The following is a 20755-nucleotide window of genomic DNA, read 5'->3' as shown; positions in this document are numbered from 1 at the left end:
GTCAATGAGACAACACTGTCAAAGCCACCATTTAAAGAATATTTCACGGGTAACAAGTACAACTAATAGGTAGCTAATAGTTACATCTTATGAGTTACTAAGATCTAATCTTTAATTCATAGAACTCTCACAGTATGCTCTTCTACCAGGTTCCCATGGAGCGGCTGTTTGCTAACAACAGATCTGCTATCTGTGTCTAGTGAGGCACACATGGCAGTCCATAGTTACCTAATCCATAAGCTGATTTGAAGAGCAAGGAGATTTAGAGCAGTTATTTAATTAAAATATTTTTATGAATTATATTTAAATCAAGAAATGACTGTAGTATATATATCTGATTAAGAAAGTGCAATAAAGAGATAAGGTCTGTAACAGTCCTATAAAATAATTTACATTTTTCTTTGAGAAAGAGCCTCACTGTATAGCCCAGTCTGGCTTCAAACTCATTATCCCCCCACCTGAGCCTGGGATTACAGGCTTCTACCACTATACCTAAAAAAAATATATATATATATATATATATATACATATATATATATATATGTATATATATATGTATGTATGTATGTGTGTATATATATGTTTAATAATCCTATCAAACTCAGTGGGCCAAGCACACAAGGACTTAGCAAAATGATGCAATGGGGAGCACTGGTAACTAGGCACCGCCTCCAGGGCAGGTTAGGTGGGTGGCCCGTGGCAAGTACTGGCCTGGAAGGGGTAGCAAACCCACACACAGGAGGAGGAGATGAAATGGATGAGCTTCGCTGACCAGACTCCACCTCTCCTCCCTCACCTCTTCTTTACCACACACCTGGGATTGTCCCAACTTTTGTGTCTCATAAGAGCTGGACTCTTTCCTGATATTTTCAAACTATTTCCATTCTTGGTGATTTTTCTCTGTGTCCCCCCTTAAAAATTATTTGGATCCCCTACTCAGATACCTACAATGTCCTCCAGGCATTTCAGTATTCTTCCAACATCAGTTATCCAAACCTTTTCCTTTTTTTCAATGAACCACTAATCATAATGTAAGAAATAGGTATTCATATTTGTAAGTGTGATGTCATACATGTATCTATGAATTATCTATTCCATACAGTCCTTGTAGTCACCCTGTAAAGTAGGCATTGGCTTTATTAATGAAGAGAGAAGCTAAACAACTTGCAGAAAGTCACCCAAGTACTAATTATTACAAATTGTCACTATTACCAATTAGGTGTAATTAGTAGGTCTGGGATTCATAGCCAGATCCCTGACTCTAAAGCCATTTTGCTGCCTTTGGTAAAGTTTACACCTTTGGAACATTAGGAGAAGTCCCACAGTTGGCCTAAAGTCTGGTGAATTGAAAGGCTGAGAGCATGCCTAGTCACTGAACTATTTGCTAAGCAGCTTAGGAGCCTGAGATACAAACGATCTGACAAAGTCTCTGGCTCAGGCTGCTTACTCTCAGTCTGGTGAGGGGACAAAGGGTGACACAGGTGTGGCATTGCTACTTCTACAGGCTTGCTGCCAAGAAAACAGTGCAGGGGAAAAAGGGACATGTTTCAGAACGCTGAGGTTCTGCTTTCCTTCTGAGACTCCAGCAGGGTCTATTGCAGACTTTGTAGTACCTTATGCGGCAATAACCACTATACTTATTTTACTTACGTACAACTTATGAAAATGTCCTTATGTAACCTAATAGCATGTACAATATATTCACACTAATGATAATACATTTAAAATTATTTTATGTAAAAGTGAGTTTGGATTAGTCCTATTTTCATATTTCTACTTATCGAAAGTTATTTTTTAGTTCAAATAAGTATATTAAGTATATATATTTGTACTATATATTTTTCTTGTTACACTGATGCAAAGGAAAAAGGAAGGATGGGGTGTTACACAAGTGGTCAGGGTTTGAAGTAATAAAACAAAATAACAAACTAGGTAGTATCTTTACAAGTACATATCCATTGTACAAAACAGTAGGTTTCACCGAGTTTCTTCCTTCCTTTCCTTCCTTGCTTTCTTTTGTTCTTTTAACTTAGAAGAGCAAGTGGCTAAAATTCACTACATTTCTAGCAAATGTGTCCAGGAAGGAGAGAAATAAACCTTCAATAACAAGAAAAAAAATCTCTTTTCTTCTTACTTAACTTTATGGTAAAGACAACTGAGATAATACATTCCCAGTAGTTGTTCACTTGTCAAATATTAGTATATTCAACTGCACACTCTCTGAAATGTTATGGAAAACACCAAATAAAAGACCCTTATTAAATTCGAGTTAGCTTCTTTCTTTCTTCTTTTTTAAGATTTATTTTATTTATTATATATAGGTACACTGTAGCTGTCTTCAGACACCAAAAGAGGGAATCAGGTCTTGTTATAGATGGTTGTGAGCCACCATGCGGTTGCTGGGATTTGAACTCAGGACCTCCAGAAAAGCAGTCACTGCTCTTAACTGCTGAGCCATCTCTCCAGCCCAGAGTTAGCTTATATCTGTTGCTTCTTCCTTTTTCAAAGCAGTTTTATGGAAGAAAATATTTTAAGCCTAATAATGTTGTGTTATTAATAAAGCTGGGTTCCATCAAAACTTTTATGGCTTTCTAGGTGGCTGTTAATAGACTGAATAATTTTATTACTCTTCTCTAACCCCTCTTACTAAAAAAACCAAATTTCTCAAAACAATGAGACTGGTAAAGATGAAGTAATTAAAGGCAGAGGAAAACAGCACAAAAAAAAAATGAGAGATGAGATATATTATTTACATTTTGTGACATTATTCAAGACAGCCTAAACACAAAAGGAATTGAAACCATCAGCAAATGAGAAAGGGTAACTTCACATACACCCAGGCCTAAGACTGACTCTGCTGGCTCTTCTACCTAAAGCCATAGAAAAGCAGGTTCAAGTAAGAGAGCATAGACTAACTCACAGTTCGCTGCTATTCAGCAAAGCAAAAATTACATAGTGGGCAAAACATTTACATGTTTTACATTTTAATCTACCTTCTTTACTGTCTCCTGACAAAGTCTCTCACTCCAAGAATGAGGGTGAATAAATGGAACGTCTCCTATTCCAACACTTCTCTCCATCTCAAGTTCAAGGTTGCTAACCACAGCTGCCTGTCACAAGAAAGAGCTACAGAGGAATTGTGCATTTCCCTTAACTTTTCCCACATACAGATGTTGCTAACGATTTACAAATTTAAAAAAATTAGAGTCAAAGTGTAACTATACTTAATACCACAGTATTAATACTTTAATTGCATGTTTAAAAATCCCAAACCACAATTCCCCAGGAAAGTCTAACTGTCAACATTCAGAGGCCACAAAGAGATGAGCACATTCATTAAATACTTTTATTAAACCCGATGCTATGCTGATCACCACAATGCCCAACCAATGTACTTTTTAAGTTATTAGAACATTTGTTACTGATTTACTGTGTACCGGGTAAATTGAGGCAGGGTTCTGAATAACCGCAGGTTCACAAGTAAAAAGTCCACAGAACAAAACTACTGAACCATGCTCCCTTTGGATATATTATATAAACAGCTAAGATTAAAAGGCCAATATCTGTTTGGTTCGAAGCTTTTTCTAGATAGAATTTAAGCCATCTGAGCGAAAACTGAATTCTAAAATCTGCATAAATGACTTTTACTGTCTTTCTTTGTGCTTGAAAACTCCTTTCATACATTGCTACCGATTCAATTTCACCTGTTGGTAATGGACACAGAAAACTCTTTGTAGAGGAAAAAACAAACCGCTTCGTGGAAAAAAAAAAAAAAAAAGGCACGTTATCAGATATACGGGGAGTGAAACAACTGAAAAACACGCCTTTTCTCCATCAGCATCTGTAAGCAACAGTTTGAAGACTGATGGCCAAGTTACCGCTTCCTTCACAAAAACTAGTCTGTGGGTCCCCCGACGCTACAAGCGCAGGACTTACCTGGTTCTTGGGGATCCTGAATCCGGGCTTTTACTTCTGCTGAGCTGGGCTCAGGAGAGAGGGGGCCAGCTGCCCCCTCCTCTGGGTCTTCTACCTTGGTCACAGTGAAGTGCGGCATTGTTCTTACAGACAGACCCTTGCTTTCAGCGTTTAAATTTCCTTCCCGTGCGTCCCTGCCTCTCTCCCTCCACACTCAGAGCACAGCCTAGGGAGACAGTGGCTGGGAATCGGGAAGTACTGAGCCCACGTGACCATAGCCCCAAGGGAGTGGGACGCTTGAAGACACGCCTTCCGCCCTGTTTATCATTCTCTTAAAAGGCTTAAGCACTCCACCCCAGCTTATTGTTATTAACCTGTAGAACTCCAACTGTCTGGGCAGTTTCTCCAGGCGGCAGAAAGCTAAAGCCCGTGAGCTCATCAAGAGCTGTCCACCCTGTGTCTCCCACTTGTTTCCTTTAATTTATTGCCACTTCTCTGGGTTCCATCATCTCAACCTTACTCATCATCTGTCCTTTTACTTCACACGAGAAAGATCAGGGAACACTTTATTTCACAAACTACCCTCTTTAATGAAGACTGGCACTATGTCAACTCAGAAAACAAAAGGACGGTTTCCATTGTTGCTTAAGTTCAAAGCATATGGGAAAACCTTGCAAGAGTCAGTGAAAGGCTTCTCTCCTCCTTCAGGTGAAACATCTACTTAGCCAATATTTAATGACACATCATATTTTATAAACAACCCAGTTTTGGATGCCCAGATGCTTGCAAGGACATTCAAGAAGAGAACTAATTTTATCAAAAGCACAAGTTTAAAAGAGAAAACTGTATTTAAAGTTTTAAATTGGTATGTAAAGGAAGCTTCAACATAACTGTTTTAAAGAAAAAGGTATCCTTAAGGTGCCTGTAGTCCCATAACATAGTAACATACTTTACTCCACAATAACATTGAATAGCTTTATCAAGTGCTCAGCTGATTAAACGGGCAGGGAGAGTAAATCAAGCTTTATGTTACTTTCCATGTTGGTACCATAGCAAGACTTTGTCATTAGAAATGTCTTCTGCCAGACAAGACTCAGTAAAATGTGCTGACTAGAGAATGAATGCGATCATCATTCATTCAAAGCACACCACCTCTACAGTAGTCAGTCCTACGCTGTGCTCTGCATTGCACTAGAAACTCTACATCAGTCTCATTAACTCACTGCACAAACATTTAGATACAAAAGATGACTAAAGTCACGGTGAATGGTAAGGCAAACTTTAAAATACCTAAAGCCTTTTGGTAGGCAACAAAGACTCACTAAATTTAAAAGAAAGTTCACAAGTACTTAACTTCTACTTCATATGTTCCTGATAGTCATGGTTTGCAGTCATTCATTCACCTGGGGAGCTTTTAAAATATTGATGCTTTGGGTCTATCTCAGATATTTCTATTTAACTGCTTTAGCAATAGGGTTTGGATCTTAAGACTTTTAAAAGTCCCTTCATGGGACTGGAGAGATGGCTCAGTGGTTAAGAGCACTGGCTGCTCTTCCTGAGTTCAATTCTCAGCAACCACATGGTGGCTCACAACCATCTGTAATGAGATCTGATGCAAAAACAAAAAACAAAGCAAAAAAAAAAAAAAAAAAAAGACTAAATCTAAATGTTATCATCTCACTCTCCTCTTCTCTAAAGTCCATCAAACTGAACAAGAAGGAGTGTGACAAAGCCCTGTTAATAAACTCTATGACAGGAGTAATTTATTTACCAGCTCAGTGTTTTGTACCACAGCGGTCAGCAATTTTACAATTCTCTCTGGGGATTAACTGTAGATAGATGTGCAGGCCATAGAACACTGAAGGTGAAGTAACATTAAGATATGAATGATGTGGACAGAAAATAATTACATAAAGGTGAGACATCATACACAGAAAACACAATGCACTGTCACAATAATATACTAACACAGTCCCACTGAGACAGCTAAAATTAAAAAGACCAAATGTGGCAACAAAGTAGAATGAAAGAAAGGACCCTCAAACACTGTGGCTGCGGCTGTTAAGGTGGATAACTATAGAAGAGTCTGGACTTGCCCTAGCAATCAACAACTTCACTCTCGAGCATTCTCTCCTAACAATCAAACTGTGCTCCACAAAATGCTTATATTCCTGACGTCTCTAAAGTGGAAATACCATACATATTCATTCGTAAGAAAAAAACTATAGAGCCAAAGTGTATTTACCATTCGAGATGTTAAAAATGACCACCAGATAAACACAACATGAATGTGTTTGCAGTGCTTTAACGTTTAAAACAGTCTATGGCATGGAAAGCCAGATGAAATCTGTCTAGGTGTTGTTAAAACAGATAAATGGATAAAGAAAACATGGGTTTGTTTTTTTTTTTTTTTTAAAAAAAAAGTACAACCTGAAATCATCACGTTAAGCAAATAGGCTGTGCTCAGAATGACAACTACTATACTGTACTGTAGCTTGTACGTGGAGTTTAGACTTTAGAGGGAGCGACTGATGAAAAGTCAGGGTACCAGTGAGGGGAAGGAAAGGAGGCAATGAGGAGAACAGGATCAAAGTACACAACACATGGGCGTGAAAATGTTAGAATATAACCTACTGTTGTTATATTCGTGCTAACGGCCTTTCTAATTAGTACAATGGTTGCCTCTGAGAAGGTGGAGTGGAGATTAGCTGGGCTCCAACACAGCAAAACTTCCTGAAAACATGACACTAGAGATCTTGCTAGAAAGTGTATGCATTTGTCAATTTCAGTCAATTTACTTGGAATGTCCCTTTGCATTTCACTGTATAAGAAGTTTACTTCAGAAGAAAAAGCCTTGAACAAATTCTAAGCTTTAAATAATAATACACATTCAAGTTTGTGGGAAAGTGAACTGGTATCTCAATTTACCTTGAAATGCAGAACCTTGGATATAAACTACACAAAGATTTCTTAAACTCAGGAATAAAAAGACAAGACTTATGATTAAAACAAACAGCTGACAAAGGACAATAAACAAAAGGCTAAGAAGCATTTGAAAACATACTCCCCGTCAGGGGTCATCAAGGACTTTCCCTTGGGCGAAAGTTCTAGCTTTTTATAAATCTAAAATATACTTTTACCATGTGACCCAGCAAACCCTCTTGGCATTTTTAACCAAGAGAACTAAAAGATGTAGTTACCAAAAAAAAAAAACAAAAAACAAAAAAAAAAACCAAAAAAACAAAAAAACAAAACAAAAAAAAAACAAGAAACAAACAAACAAAAAACAAAAAAAAAGCATGCATATAGCAGCTTTCTTCACAATGGCCCAAATAGTAAACAGCCCAATATCTATAAATCAATAGGATAAACACTTCAGTAGATTTAGACAGCAGACCGTTACTCAACAATGAAGAGGAATAATCGGGTAAATTTAACACCATTATGATTAAAATTAGAGATTATGCATTATAGACAACACAAATGAAACACATATCAGTGTTACTGGGGGTGAAGCATTTGATTCCTATAACTTTAAAATGCTTTAAAAATAGATTAGTGAAGCAGAAAGGTATAGTCACCTATGGAATAAAAATTATGTGCTCACTGTGGACGTCCTTCAAGTTGTCTGTCCATTTGACCATTTTCCTAATGAAACCTAAGGACATACAATGGAAGAGGACTCGGCAGAGTCACTGTGGGGTCACGCACGCTCCTTTTCACACACAGGTTCTAGAGCTCCATAAATGCTTTGCTTGTGCTTCAGTTTAGAGCCCTGGATGTTGAGAGTTGATGTGCAGGTGTGAAATATTTACACTGTCACGTTTTAAAAATGTGTGGCATTTAAAATTAATAAGATACTAAGGCCAGGCCAGGGACCTTTATGCAAAGGAACATTTTTAATGTCTCCCTTCTACAGTGTTGTTTACATTAGGACCAAAATAGACAAAACTTTCTTTGCTAATAGTTTCAGTAAAATGTTTATTTGTAACTATCTTTAAATTGTCAGAAGAGTCATCCTTCAAAAGAAGACTAGTTACAGTAATTATTTTAAAATTATAACTTACTGCTCCACCCCATGCAATTATGTATTTTTAGGCTGAACTTACAATTCATGATAACCAGTGTTTTGTCTGATTCAAGCAGTTTATTTAAAAAAAATAAAAATAAAGATGAGTTAAACATAGTGAAAAGACTGGAACAAGAACAAGTCAGTAGAAAATTATTTTCACAAAAATTATCAAATTGTAAGAATTTCTAATTATTCTCTCCAATGGCAAAAAATACTCAAATTTTGGTCAAATCATATGTATTTTTATCTTGGCTTTCAGAAACTGACAGTTAAATTATATATGAATATCCTAGAGCCATATGATCTTTGTTTGTTTGTTTGTTTGAGACAGGGTCCCACTATGTAGCTCTGACTGCTCTGAACTTACTCTAGACCAGGCTGGCCTCAAACTCACAGAGATCCTCTTGCCTCTGCCTCCCAAGTGCTGGGATTAAAGGTGTGCGCCACCACAACCAGCCTAGAGGCATATGATTTGATTGCTGAAAGGTTCAGTTTTCATTTTTGTTTTTTGAGACTGGGTCTTAATAGTAGCCTAACCTGGTCTGGATATTATGATCCTCCTGCCTCAGCCCCCTTAGTACAGAAATAAGAGGAACCATGCCCATCTTGAAACAATTTTAATTTAATGTTACACATTTTGTAGTATATTTAAATTGAAATAGAACCCTTTTTGAAAATAACATATAAAATTAAATTTGATCAAAGATGCAGGCATATTATTTTTATAAACTGGACACAGAGGCAGGAGAGATGGCTCAGCTGGCCTTCTAGAGGACCTGCATTTTTGACTCCTAACACCACCACCACCAACAAAAAACCCCTCTAACAACCACCTATAATTCCCATCCAAGGGAATCCACTGCTTTCTTCTGACCTCCCTGGGCATCAGATACATACATGGCACACAGGCATACATACAGGTAAAATAGCAATACATACACAGTAAAAATAAAAACATTTTAAGATCAGAACACAGATACAACAGACTAGATATCATGAGCCCACACTGTGCAGTCTTCATCTGCATACACCTACCTGTTCCCAGAATTCTCTCATTAACTTATACACATATGACCACACACCACACAAGATAAAGCTTTATGAAAGTATTGTGCTCACTGGGAATCCTCAGTGAGGAGCAATGAATTCTGGCCTTGAAACAGATTCAAATCACATGAACCTCTCCTAAATTCCTGCAGATTTTAGACAGCATTCAAAGTACTTTCTCTGCTGTTAAGAGCTAAATAAATACTGGAGGTGGAACCTTCAAATCAAGCCCAATGGGTGGCTATCCAGCTACAGTATTCACTTTCCTTCCAATGGCATTTTAACAAATAGGAAAGGCAGTAGCAAATACCGGAAGCAGGTCCAACATAGGATTATCTTCACAATAGTTATGGTAGGCTTTCTGATTCTGTTTTTTGAAACAGAGTCTTACTGTTAGTCCCAGCCAATCTGGAGCTCACTATAAAATCCAGGCTGGCCTAGACTCACAAAGATCTGTCTGTTCCTGCCTCCCTGGTGCTGAGATTAAGGGCCTGCACAACCACATCTGGCTTTAAGCAGATATCTTTACTAAATCATGGGAACTATTAGCCAGCACTCAAATAAATTAAAAATTACACTTTCATTTACACAGACACTTTTATAAATGTATAGAACATATTTTGATAATATTCCTTCCTTACCCTCTTTTGCTCCTCACTTCCACTGAATTCTTTCTTTCCAATAAGTACTCCTTCTAGGTTTATGTAGTTTTTAAGTGACCTACTCAAGTTAATTGGTGTTGCTTGCATGAGCATGGTATGGGTTATTGAGTCGGGGCACAGACTACCTACCAGTGGTTACGCCACTGAAGAAAAATGACTCCTGACCCACTTCTCCAGCAGTGTTAGCTACCAATAACTCCTCAGCTACGCATGGGCCCTCACAAGTTCCTCCCTCTATCATTTATTTAAAATATCTGAACTGAAGAATTTATAAAGTATAAAACTCCCAAATTTTAACATATCTTATAAAGAAACCTATGTTACATGTTAGAACAGAGATCTTGTGTGTGTGTGTGTGTGTGTGTGTGTGGTGGGGTATGTTCATATGTGTATGTGTAAGTTAGAAAATAAAATCAAGTGTTCTCTTTTATGTCTTTCTGCCTTATTCTCTGGAGTCAAGGTCTTTCACGGAACTTGAAGTTCACTGAATCTGAAAAAGCAGATTGGCCAGTGAGCCCTGCCATCTCCCAATTCTGGGATTGGGAGCAAGCACGCTTATACACAGAGTCATTTCCCAACCCTAGCGCAATGATTCGTAGGTAAAAAACAGTTGCAGGAAAGAAAAACCTATTCCAGACTACTTAGAACCAACGGTAGAGAAACTACTCAATCCCCGCATTGAGTGTGGTGTCACTTGGGATGTCAGGCACAAGTATGAAAGATGATTCACTGCTGTTTTAGAATAGTGTTTTGCCAACTATTTTTGGTGAAGTTTTTTTTTCTATTTAATGACACATGGTCTCATGTAGCCCAGCCCAGCCTCAAATACATTATGGAATGGAGACTGTCCTTAAAGCCCTGATCATCCTGTCTCTATCTTCTCAGGAGTATACAACCATGCCAAGCAGATTTTTTTTTTGGGGGGGGGGGGTTCGAGACAGGGTTTCTCTGTGTAGCCCTGGCTGTCCTGGAACTCACTCTATAGACCAGGCTGGCCTCAAACTGAGAAATCCGCCTGCCTCTGCCTCCCAAGTGCTGGCATTAAAGGAACACACCACCACTGCCTGGCATAAATCCCAATTTTTTAAATCATGAAATTCAGCAGATAAAAGATTGTTCTATTAAGCTACCATGCAAGCTTCTAAAATTTCAATTTCTTACCTTACTTCCTCTGATAGGCAATATGACCCAGCACTATCTGCATATTCTGAATGACTGTTCTATAGAATTCTGTAAACATCTTACAGAAGATAATGAGTCGTTCATTACTTAAATTTAGAGTTACTGCTATTGCTGGAGTCTGCTAAGTATATTCTCATTCTCCAATAAAAGATGTGCCTACACCTTCCCTATTTATCATATTCAGCAACCCCTTTTATCTGCTACTGAGAGACTGAATAATAGTTTAAAATATCAAATTAATGGGCTGGGAAGATGGCTCAATGGTTAAGAGCACTTATTCTTGCAGAATTGAATTCAACTCCAGCATCCATATGGTGGCACACAACCATCTGTAACTCCAGTCCCAGGGGACCCAGTGCTACTTCTGACCTCTGAAGGCTCCAGGTATGCTTGTAGTGCTCATACATACATGTAGGCGAAACACTCATACACATAAAATTAACTATCTAAAACAATTTTTAATTTAAATGACTTAAAATTCTAAGTTTTATCTCACGTAGCATACAAGTACAGAAACGGTGAGTGAATAACTTTTGTGAAGACCGGGTAACAAGGATAGCAAGAACATACTATTTAAAACTATGAAAACAGATTTCTATGAAATAGTTGAAGTGGTTAATATTTAATAAATTTTAAGGCCAAAGGCCTTAAAGATAAAAGATGAAAGACATTCCTTCCTGGTGGGCTCATACTGTTGTAGAGAACAAAAGGCAAGAGTCCTCTGGTTGAGGCCTCCAAACTCTCAAAGAATCATGCATTTACTCTCTACTACTAGAGTGCCTAACAGGTACCAGAAATGGGAATGAGTCAATGCAAGGCACCGCCCGTCCCCAGCCCTGCATGAGTGTGCAGTCCTGTTATCCAATGAACTATACATCCTGAGTACAATACACAAGCCAACAAAGAACCAGGAGAGCATGACATCCCACCACTCTGCTCAGACCGGTTACTTCTTCAGGAGCCCAAAGCTGGGAGCTCACTGGAGGGATGTAATAGGATGTGATGGCTAGCTAGCTAACTTCAGGGCAATCTGTCATTTTTAGCAGCAGTGTCCAAACACTAAATGAGGTATTACCAAATGCCTCTGGAAATTGTTTGGCTCTTAAAGTTGACTCTTAAGAGTTTAATCTCCAGGCATGGTGGTGTACGCCTTTAATCCCAGTACTCAGGAGGCAGAGGCAGGCAGATTTCTGAGTTCGAGGCCAGCCTGGTCTACAGAGTGAGTTCCAGGACAGCCAGGGCTATATAGAGAAACCCTGTCTCAAAAAACAACAACAATAACAAACAAACAAACAAACAAACAAAAACACTAGCTGCTCTTCCAAAGGTCCTGAGTTCAATTCCCAGCAACCACATGGTAGCTCACAACCATCTGTAATAGGATCTAATGCCATCTTCTGGCATATAGGTGCACACACATACATAAAATAAATTAAATCTTATGAAAATAAAAAAGTTTAGTCTGTGTTGTAACTTCCTGTACAGGGCTGTTTTCCCCTTGGTCTAATGTCACTGAGCCTAGGGGTAAATGACATCCAAGAATCACCAACCAAAGAGGCAACACTGGTAGCTAAGAATACAGACAACTCAGTTCCTCACTGCAGTTTAATATCCCATCTACACATTTAATTTTTCTATTATTAAATTATTGGCAGGTTAAAATGCATTTCTTTTTTTTTAAAGATTTATTTTATTTATTATATGTAGGTACACTGCAGCTGTCTTCAGACACCAGAAGAGGGAATCAGGTCTTGTTACAGATGGTTGTGAGCCACCATGTGGTTGCTGGGATTTGAACTCAGGACCTCCAGAAAAGCAGTCACTGCTCTTAGCTGCTGAGCCATCTCTCTAGCCCTAAAATATATTTCTATTGATAAAAGTCTACAGAATACAAACATGACACTATGCAACACACTATCAAAACTATAAATATAGTCTTAAAACATAAGGAAAAAACAATGAAAACACAGTCCCAAAGAAAATGTCCTTGTTAACAAAATAATCGATTAAGCAAGCAATAGTTGGTCGATAGTGCCAGCTGTTGACCCTAGGGCCTTGCATATGCTATGTTAATAGTCTATCACTGAGTAGCTTCCCCAGTTCAGGACCAACCCTGTTAATTTAATTTCTACTTCAAAGAAAAAATGATTTTATGAACCACTGCTTTGGTTCCGGCATGGTGGGGGTGAATGCCTCGTACCCAGGAAATCAGAAGGTTGAATAGGGAGGATCCACACTCAAGGCCAACTGGGCTAAACAGCAGCAAGACTGCCTCAAAAAAGAAAAATTGAAAAATAAATAAAGAAGCCAGCTGGGCGTGGTGGCGCACGCCTTTAATCCCAGTACTCGGGAGGCAGAGGCAGGCAGATTTATGAGTTTGAGGCTAGCCTGGTCTACAAAGTGAGTTCCAGGACAGCCAGGGCTACATAGAGAAACCCTGTCTCGAAAAAAAAAACAAAACAAAAATAATAATTGTATTGCCTTCTGTTTGTAGTTTTCCTCTGAATGTCAGGCAAAATAATGTCCTGGGGTATTTCTTTCATGCATCTGTTATATTATTATATATTTAAATTTAATAAACATTTTGGCAGGGTCAACTTTCGTAAGACAAAAATACTACCACTGGAGTCACACAGTACCCTGGGCTCAATCACTACTTGTCAATGGTTACCATGGATTTGACCAATCTACTTATCTGATGCCTCAGATTTTTTCTTAGACAAGAAAAAGTTTATCTTAGCACAGGAAAACAACAACAACAACAAAAAACAAACAAAAATCCACGGTGAAAAATACCAAAACTTTTTTTTTCAAGAAAGGAAAGAGCTAACCTTATCTATACAGAAGAACATGGATCCTAGCTCCTACCTGTGCTTAGTCCCGTAAGTGGAATAGATCACACTGCTAACCAAGGGGTGGGTGGTGAATCAGTCACGAGCCTTTTGTTTGCATCTTAGGATGTAACTAGCCATTTTTATTTTCAATAATGAAAATAAGCATTATTTATGTTTAAGGTAATAAATGCAAATAATCTCAAAGCAAAACAAACTCTAATTATATTTGGTTTCTCTTCTGGCATGCAGGTGCACATGCAGATAGATAGAGCGCTCACATACATAAAATAAATCTTAGGGGAAAAAAAGAGTTTGGGCTGGAGAGATGGCTCAGCAGTTAAGAGCACTGACTGCTCATGCAGAGGTGCTGAATTCAATTCCCAGCACCACATGGTGGCTCACAGCCATCTGTAATGGGATCTGATGCCCTCTTCTGGGGTGTCTGAAGACAGCAGCAGTGCACTCACATAATAAACAAACAAACAAACATTTTTTAAAAATTTAATCTGTGTTGTAACTTCTTGTACAGACAACGGTTCACTCCTTAGGTGAAAAAGTACAGGTGTATGCACAAGTTTATACTTAATAGAGTTTTCTTTTTTTCTTTACCCAGCAATATGCAAAATGAAGAGCTTTTCATCAAAGTGAAGGCAAACCTAACTGGTAAGATGGAAGAAACTCAAGTGCCATTTAGCTAAAATCTTTAATGTACGAAATGATTATGAAAGCAAACAGATAAATGTTATCAATTGGCTTTTGCACATGGACTTCTCAAGGTCACTAGAAACACACCAAGGATTATCAAATGCAGCAATAAACAGCAAACCGAAGGCGGCCACTGATTACTAGGTGAGGAACCTAGAAGCTGGAATGCAGCTAGCTCCTGACTACAAAGAGATCTTTAAATACAAAGGACTAAAATTGGGAGCATAAGGGGTCAGTGAAGTGACAAAGGCCAAAGGCATTTGTCCCGAAGCCCAGCGACCTGGGTTCAGTCTCTAGGACCTCCATGCTGAAAGAGCAGCACCTCCCTAAACTTGTCTTCAGCCCCTGCATGTGCCTCATGGTGCACACTCACACCCACAAAATAAAATACTAAAAGACAAAACTAAATATGAAAGACAAAACAAGACAAAAAAGAAACCCAAATACCTGCCACTTAATGACTTAATATTGCTTTTTTCCCCTAGTTTTGAGCTTTTTAATGTTAAAAAACCACACATTTTAAAAAATCTACTTTGAATTGTGTGTGTTTACAAGTGGGTAGGACTGTCTGTGCACGTGAATGGAGGAGTCATCGGTCCTCTGAGGCTGGAGATACAGGCTACTTTGAGATGCCTGACGCGAGTGCCGAGACTCACACTCGCATTGAGGTCATCTGCAAGAACAGCTTGCTGAGCCAGCTCTCCAGCCCTAAACACTGCACAGTTGAAAACTTCCATCTTGCCAGTTACTCTATGGAAAAAAAATTTCAACATCTGAAATTTTGAACAGTTGAGATTTATTACATATCTGGTGTGTGTGTGTGTGTGTGTGTGTGTGTGTGTGTGTGTGTATACAAGTGGGCGCTCACACTAATTCATGTGCATATGCTGGTTGGAAGACAGATAATAAATAACTTTTTAGGAATAGGTTTTCTCCTTCCATCATGTGGGTTCTGAGACTGAAGTAATGTCATCAGGTTTGGTGGCAGGTGTCTTTATCCACTGAACCATCTTACCAGTCCATGAGATTAATTTATTTATTCTGACTTGATTATGAAACCTTGTGAATTAAGTTTCACTACTGACTTGGAGCTTAAAAATTGGAGTAATAGCTCAGTGAGTAAAGAACCTGCTAGCAAATAGGGGGCCTGGCCAGCCTATCCTAATCAGTGAGCACCAAGGATCAGTGAGAGACCCTATCTCAAAGGCAGCACGGGTGGCTGCAGAGGTGATACCCAAGATTCTGGCCTCCACATACACAAGCATGCTCGCATGTGCAAGGTCACATGCTTGTGAAAGCACATGCACACACACACACACACACACACACACACACACACACACACTCATCCCACTTCAAGAAAAAATATGCACTTGGGTAGTGGAAGTTGGATGTTAATGAATTTGAGATGAACTGAAGCTATAAGAGATGCCCAGAACAACCTTTAGTACATACAATAACACAACTTAAATATATGGCTGGAGACTTCTCAGTGGCAGAACATGGCAGGCCATGTAATTAGAAGGCAACAAACCCTGGGTTCAGTCTCTTAACTACACTCACAGGTTCTTGTGTGTGGTCAGTCATACACACACACACACACACACACACACACATATATACACAGACACTCAAGATCAGCAGGAATAAAATGTTCTGCAAAAAAAAAATGTTAAAATAGGACAAAGGTATACCTTAGAATTAAAAAAATATTTTTTTCTTTCTTTTTTGTTTTTGTTTCTTTTTGTCTGCCCGGCCCCCATAAGAAAATATTTCTTACTAACCAACCATTGAACTATTATTGTCCAGGCAAAATGTCCCATGTACGTGCCTTCATATGTTATATGTTATGTGGTTTTGCCTTCATTTGTAATTAAGGGCTCTAGTCAGGTGGTGGTGGCAAACACCATTAATAACAGCACTTGAGAGGCAGAGGCAGGCGAGTCTCTGAGTTTGAGGCCATCCTGATCTATGGAGTGTCTTCAAGGGCAGTCAGATCTACACAGAAAAAAATCCTGTCTCTAAAAACAAACAAACAAAAATCCAAACCAAACCAATAAGATTTTATAAAACTTATAAAACCCAATTAAAACAATATTTTGTTTAACATTTAACAGTGATTATAATTCCAACAGTGAACATTTAAAAATTTCATATACTGTGAAGAGATACATTCTATTCAAAAACTAATGCCCAAAACTAAAGTGCATAGGAGTTGATTTATTCTCAGTTAACAAGTTTGTCAGGTGTATACTGTGCATAAATGCATCAGGCCAAAAGAGCAAGCGTAGTGAGAACTGAATGCCAGCTTGCTCTTCTCCAACGAAGCCATTATGACTCAGGGCATAAAGGTGGAACCTTGTTAGAATTTGTGCAAAGTTCTTGGTAGTCCAGAAATGTTTTAATTACCAGGAGCAAAATGGAAACCATCCATGATCCAAAAGGATATAGGGTAATATGCCTTAAATAGCAACATTGTAATGTCCTGATAGGTCATTACAGGCTACCTGAAATAGCACTCCCCTTATTATTAAAACAAAGACATGACTTTTGTAAGGTTCCAGACCTCCAGGACTATCCTCCTCCCCTTATGCTTCTCCATTAGTAAAGGTGATAATAGGATATAGTGAATAAGAAAAGAACCTATTTTCAAGAAAAAAGAAAAAATTATGAAACCTCGAAGCCATCAGCATGCCAATGAGAGGAAAAGCATGTGGGCTCACTGAGGAAAGACTTGGTGAGGAATGGAAGAGAACACTGAGATGGGAGCTCAGAAGGTGACATAATTACTGTGGTAATCAATGGTGCTTATCCATATCCAGGGAATCCCAGGACTGCCTCTAGAACAGAAGATACTCCCTCCAAAGCCAGCTCTGAAAATACCAACATTTCTTGGGGGAGTGGGAGAAAGCCCTGGGTCAAGCCAAAGGCCCATGAGTGTGCAGCGAACTCTCTACCATAAAGCTGTAAGCCCTGGCACTGTTTTTTCTGACAAGGGCCTATGATGTCTAGGCAGGTCTTGAACCTGTGATCTTGTCTCTGACTCTTGAGTACACAACTCAACCTTTCAAATGTTTTTCTTTATAGAATAAAAGCTGTGAAAATAGTAAGTGGCTCTTCACATACTTTTTAGCAACAGTACTGTTTTCCAAGCTTTTCTTTTTTTCTTTCCTGTGTGTGTGTGTGTGTGTGTGTGTGTGTGTATGTGTGTGTGAGTGTGTGTGTGTATGTGTGTGTGTATGTGTGTGTATATGTGTGTGTGTGTGTGTGTGTGTGTGTGTGTGTGAAATCCAGACCATTTCATCTCACCTGTAAATACTCCAACAGGTTATCTTTACCTGAGGGCTTCTCATAACAACAATATCTTAAGTAGATCTAAGAAAATTAGAATTTCTTTAATGTTTTTTAAAGCCATGTATTTCAAATTCCCTCAATTACTGTGACTCTCATTTGTTTTTGAGGCAGTGTCTCATTATGCTGTCTAGGTTAGTAGGTATAACTGATCCCTCTATCTTGCTACGTTGAATACTGGGACTACAGATGTACACTAACTACCCAGTTCTCATTATCTCACAAGTGTCTTTTTATAGTTGTTCTGTCCACTGTAGGCGCCAAACCTACATGCTGCATTTGATTGCCATGGCTCTTTTTAATCTATAAATCATTCTTCTACACTGTGCCATTCATGTTTTGGAGAATCTACTCATTAAATACAATTTCTCATATTCTGAATCTGGCTGACTGCTTTTGTGATACAGATACTATTAGCATATTATCAGGTTTTAAAATGATACATACTGTCAATTCGTCAATTATAGTCCACACATCCCACTTCTATGATCTGATCTTAGAATTCTACTAGCTTTAGGGACCAAGGTACCTAAGAGGGTATTCCATAAACAAAAGAGGAGGCAGAATGCTATAGATTTTCATGTTAATATGGAGTACAAAAAGGAAGAGGAGGAGGAGGAAACAATTAAAGCCTTAACCCACACCCTTTTGGAAAGGCAGGGAGACAGAGCAGTCCTAAAGTGCTTGCCAAACATGGACAATGAGGACTGGAGCTTGAATTCTCCAGTGCACATGTAAAAAGTTGGCATAGCACTGTGTGCCTATCTAATCAACACTGTGGAGGGAGAGAGAGAGTGATCCTTGGGGCTTGCTGGCTACCCAGCTGGCCTCCTGAACAGATGAACTCCAGGTTCAGTGAGTCCTGTTTTAAAAAGGAAAGTGTAGCCGGGTAGTGGTGGCCTACGCCTTTAATCCTAGCACTTGGGAGGCAGAAGCAGGCAGATTTCTGAGTTCAAGGCCAGCCTGGTCTACAGAGTGAGTTCCAGGACAGCCAGGGCTACACAGAGAAACCCTGTCTCGAAAAACAAAAAGCAAAAACCAAACAAACAAAAAAAGGGCTTGGGATTGGATGAGACCTACTTATACAATATAGAACTGGGAAAGCAACTGGGTAGAGTAACTTCCACAGGAACTGTAGTGATTCCAAATGTAGATATATAACATCCTCTAACATTTTCTTAAAAGGCTAATGTGCCCTAAGCACTTAGTGCATATTGGATCACCTTTCAAATTATATGAAAGTGTTTTCTATGTATGTAGCATTAGTCATCTTCCCTTTGAGCTGTGGTCAGCACTGGTTTCATAGTTGAACCAGCTGGAGAGGTTTTCCTTTTTTAATATTAATATAAATAAATCATAATCTTTAAAAAATTGCACTAGGACAGAAACATTTAAAACAATTCTCTCGTTTCATCATATATAGATATACATATAGATACATACATCTGCTTCTCTGCTTCAGCAGTTGCCTTTCATCTTTCATCTCCCTTTATCTATCTATCTATCTATCTATCTATCCATCTATCTATCCATCCATCCATAAGGCTGGCCTCCAGAGATCCGCCTGTCTCTGCCCTCTGCCTCACAAGTGCTGGGATTAATGGAGTGTGCCATCATCTCTGGCTCTTCACCATATCTTTTAAAATTCTGTTGAATTTCTGTTGGATATGTCTGTAAGTTCTTTGACTCACTACTGAGCACAAAATAGATGTGATATCATAAATTATATTAGGTGCAAAAACTGTGCCCCTGTCCTCAAGAACTTTATAATCTGGTTGGGAAAGATATGTAAATAACAACAAAGTGCTATAGATATTATAGTTATAGTCTTGAGTAGGGATATAAAAATATAAGACCTGATCAAGTTGACTGGAATATAGGACTGAATAAAAAGTTATCAGTACTCCTTGAAAGGACTTATGTAGATTGTAGTTTTTAATTGGCATTTTTTATATTTTATTTACATTTCAAATGTTATCCCCTTTCCTAGTTTCCCCTCTGAAAATCGCCTATTCCCCACCCCCACCCCCTGCTCCCTAACCCACCCACTCCTGCTTTCTGGCCCAGGCATTCTCCTATACTGGAGCATAGAACCTTCACAGGACCAAGGGCCTCTCCTCCCATTAAGGACCGACTAGGCCATCCTCTGCTACATATGCAGCTAGAGCCATGAGTCCCAACATGTGTTTTCTTTGATTGGTCGTTTAGTCCCAGGGTTCTCTGGGGGTACTGGTTAGTTCATTTTGTTGTTCCACGTATGGGGCTGCAAACCCCTTCAGCTCCTTGGGTACTTTCTCTAGCTCCTTCATTGGGGACCCTGTGCTTCGTCCAATGGATGGCTGTGAGCATCCACTTCTGTATTTGTTTAATGGGCATTTTTTAACAATTCAAATGTAATGTGATGAATTAAAGATTAAGATCATAATTTGGAAGTAATTTGGTGCTGGCTTGGGATGTAGCTCAGTTGACAGAGTGCCTGCCTTGAGTTCCATCCACAGCATCCCACAAAACTGGGTGTGGTTGAAAAAGGCCTTCAATCCCAACACTTGGGAGGTAGAGCCAGGGTCAAGCTCATCCTTGACCATATAGAAAACTCAAGGTCAGCCTGAGCTACTTGAGATCCTGTCACAAAATATATATATATATATATATATAGATAAATAAATATGGTAGAAAAGGAAGTTATGATCTTTTATCTCATACTTTAACATAGTGTATATAATCCAGTGTAAGGTTTATTAAGCAACAGAAAGCAGTCAGACTAGGAATTAACTCATACTACTGCCATAAAAGAAACATGACTCGCTAAAGATTAGTTAATTTTGGAACTATAAGCTTTACCAAGTCTATCTTTCTCAAGACATTAAAAACAAGCAAATTTGAGGAACTAAAACTATTCTGGCTTCCGGAACACTTAAGGTCAGGAGGAACACTATTTCCTGAGACCGGAAATGGTAAGATAGCCTTGCTTTAACAAGTCACTGTCT

At 38.7% G+C, this 20755-nt stretch overlaps 1 protein-coding gene across 4 annotated transcripts in view; it reads right to left on the bottom strand.

Moving 5' to 3' along the window:
- Slc12a6 (solute carrier family 12, member 6) overlaps positions 1–20755 on the bottom strand; it is a 96850-nt gene that overhangs the window by 74422 nt on the left and 1673 nt on the right. Inside the window, exon 1 of one of the 4 annotated variants that reach the window (XM_006498546.4) lies at positions 3937–4196. The exons of 2 other annotated variants lie outside the window; for them this stretch is intronic. In XM_006498546.4, coding sequence (XP_006498609.1) covers positions 3937–4054 — 118 coding nt within the window. In that variant the 5' untranslated portion in view covers positions 4055–4196. Of the gene's footprint in view, positions 1–3936; positions 4197–20755 lie in introns of those variants that run through there. One more of the 4 variants, NM_133648.2, reaches the window with a different exon arrangement.

Source organism: Mus musculus, chromosome 2 (genome assembly GCF_000001635.26).
Source record: "Mus musculus strain C57BL/6J chromosome 2, GRCm38.p6 C57BL/6J".
In the NCBI taxonomy this organism is placed as follows: domain Eukaryota; kingdom Metazoa; phylum Chordata; class Mammalia; order Rodentia; family Muridae; genus Mus; species Mus musculus.
The sequence above is the reverse complement of the archived record's forward strand: the minus strand, read 5'-3'. Positions and strand labels throughout refer to the sequence as shown.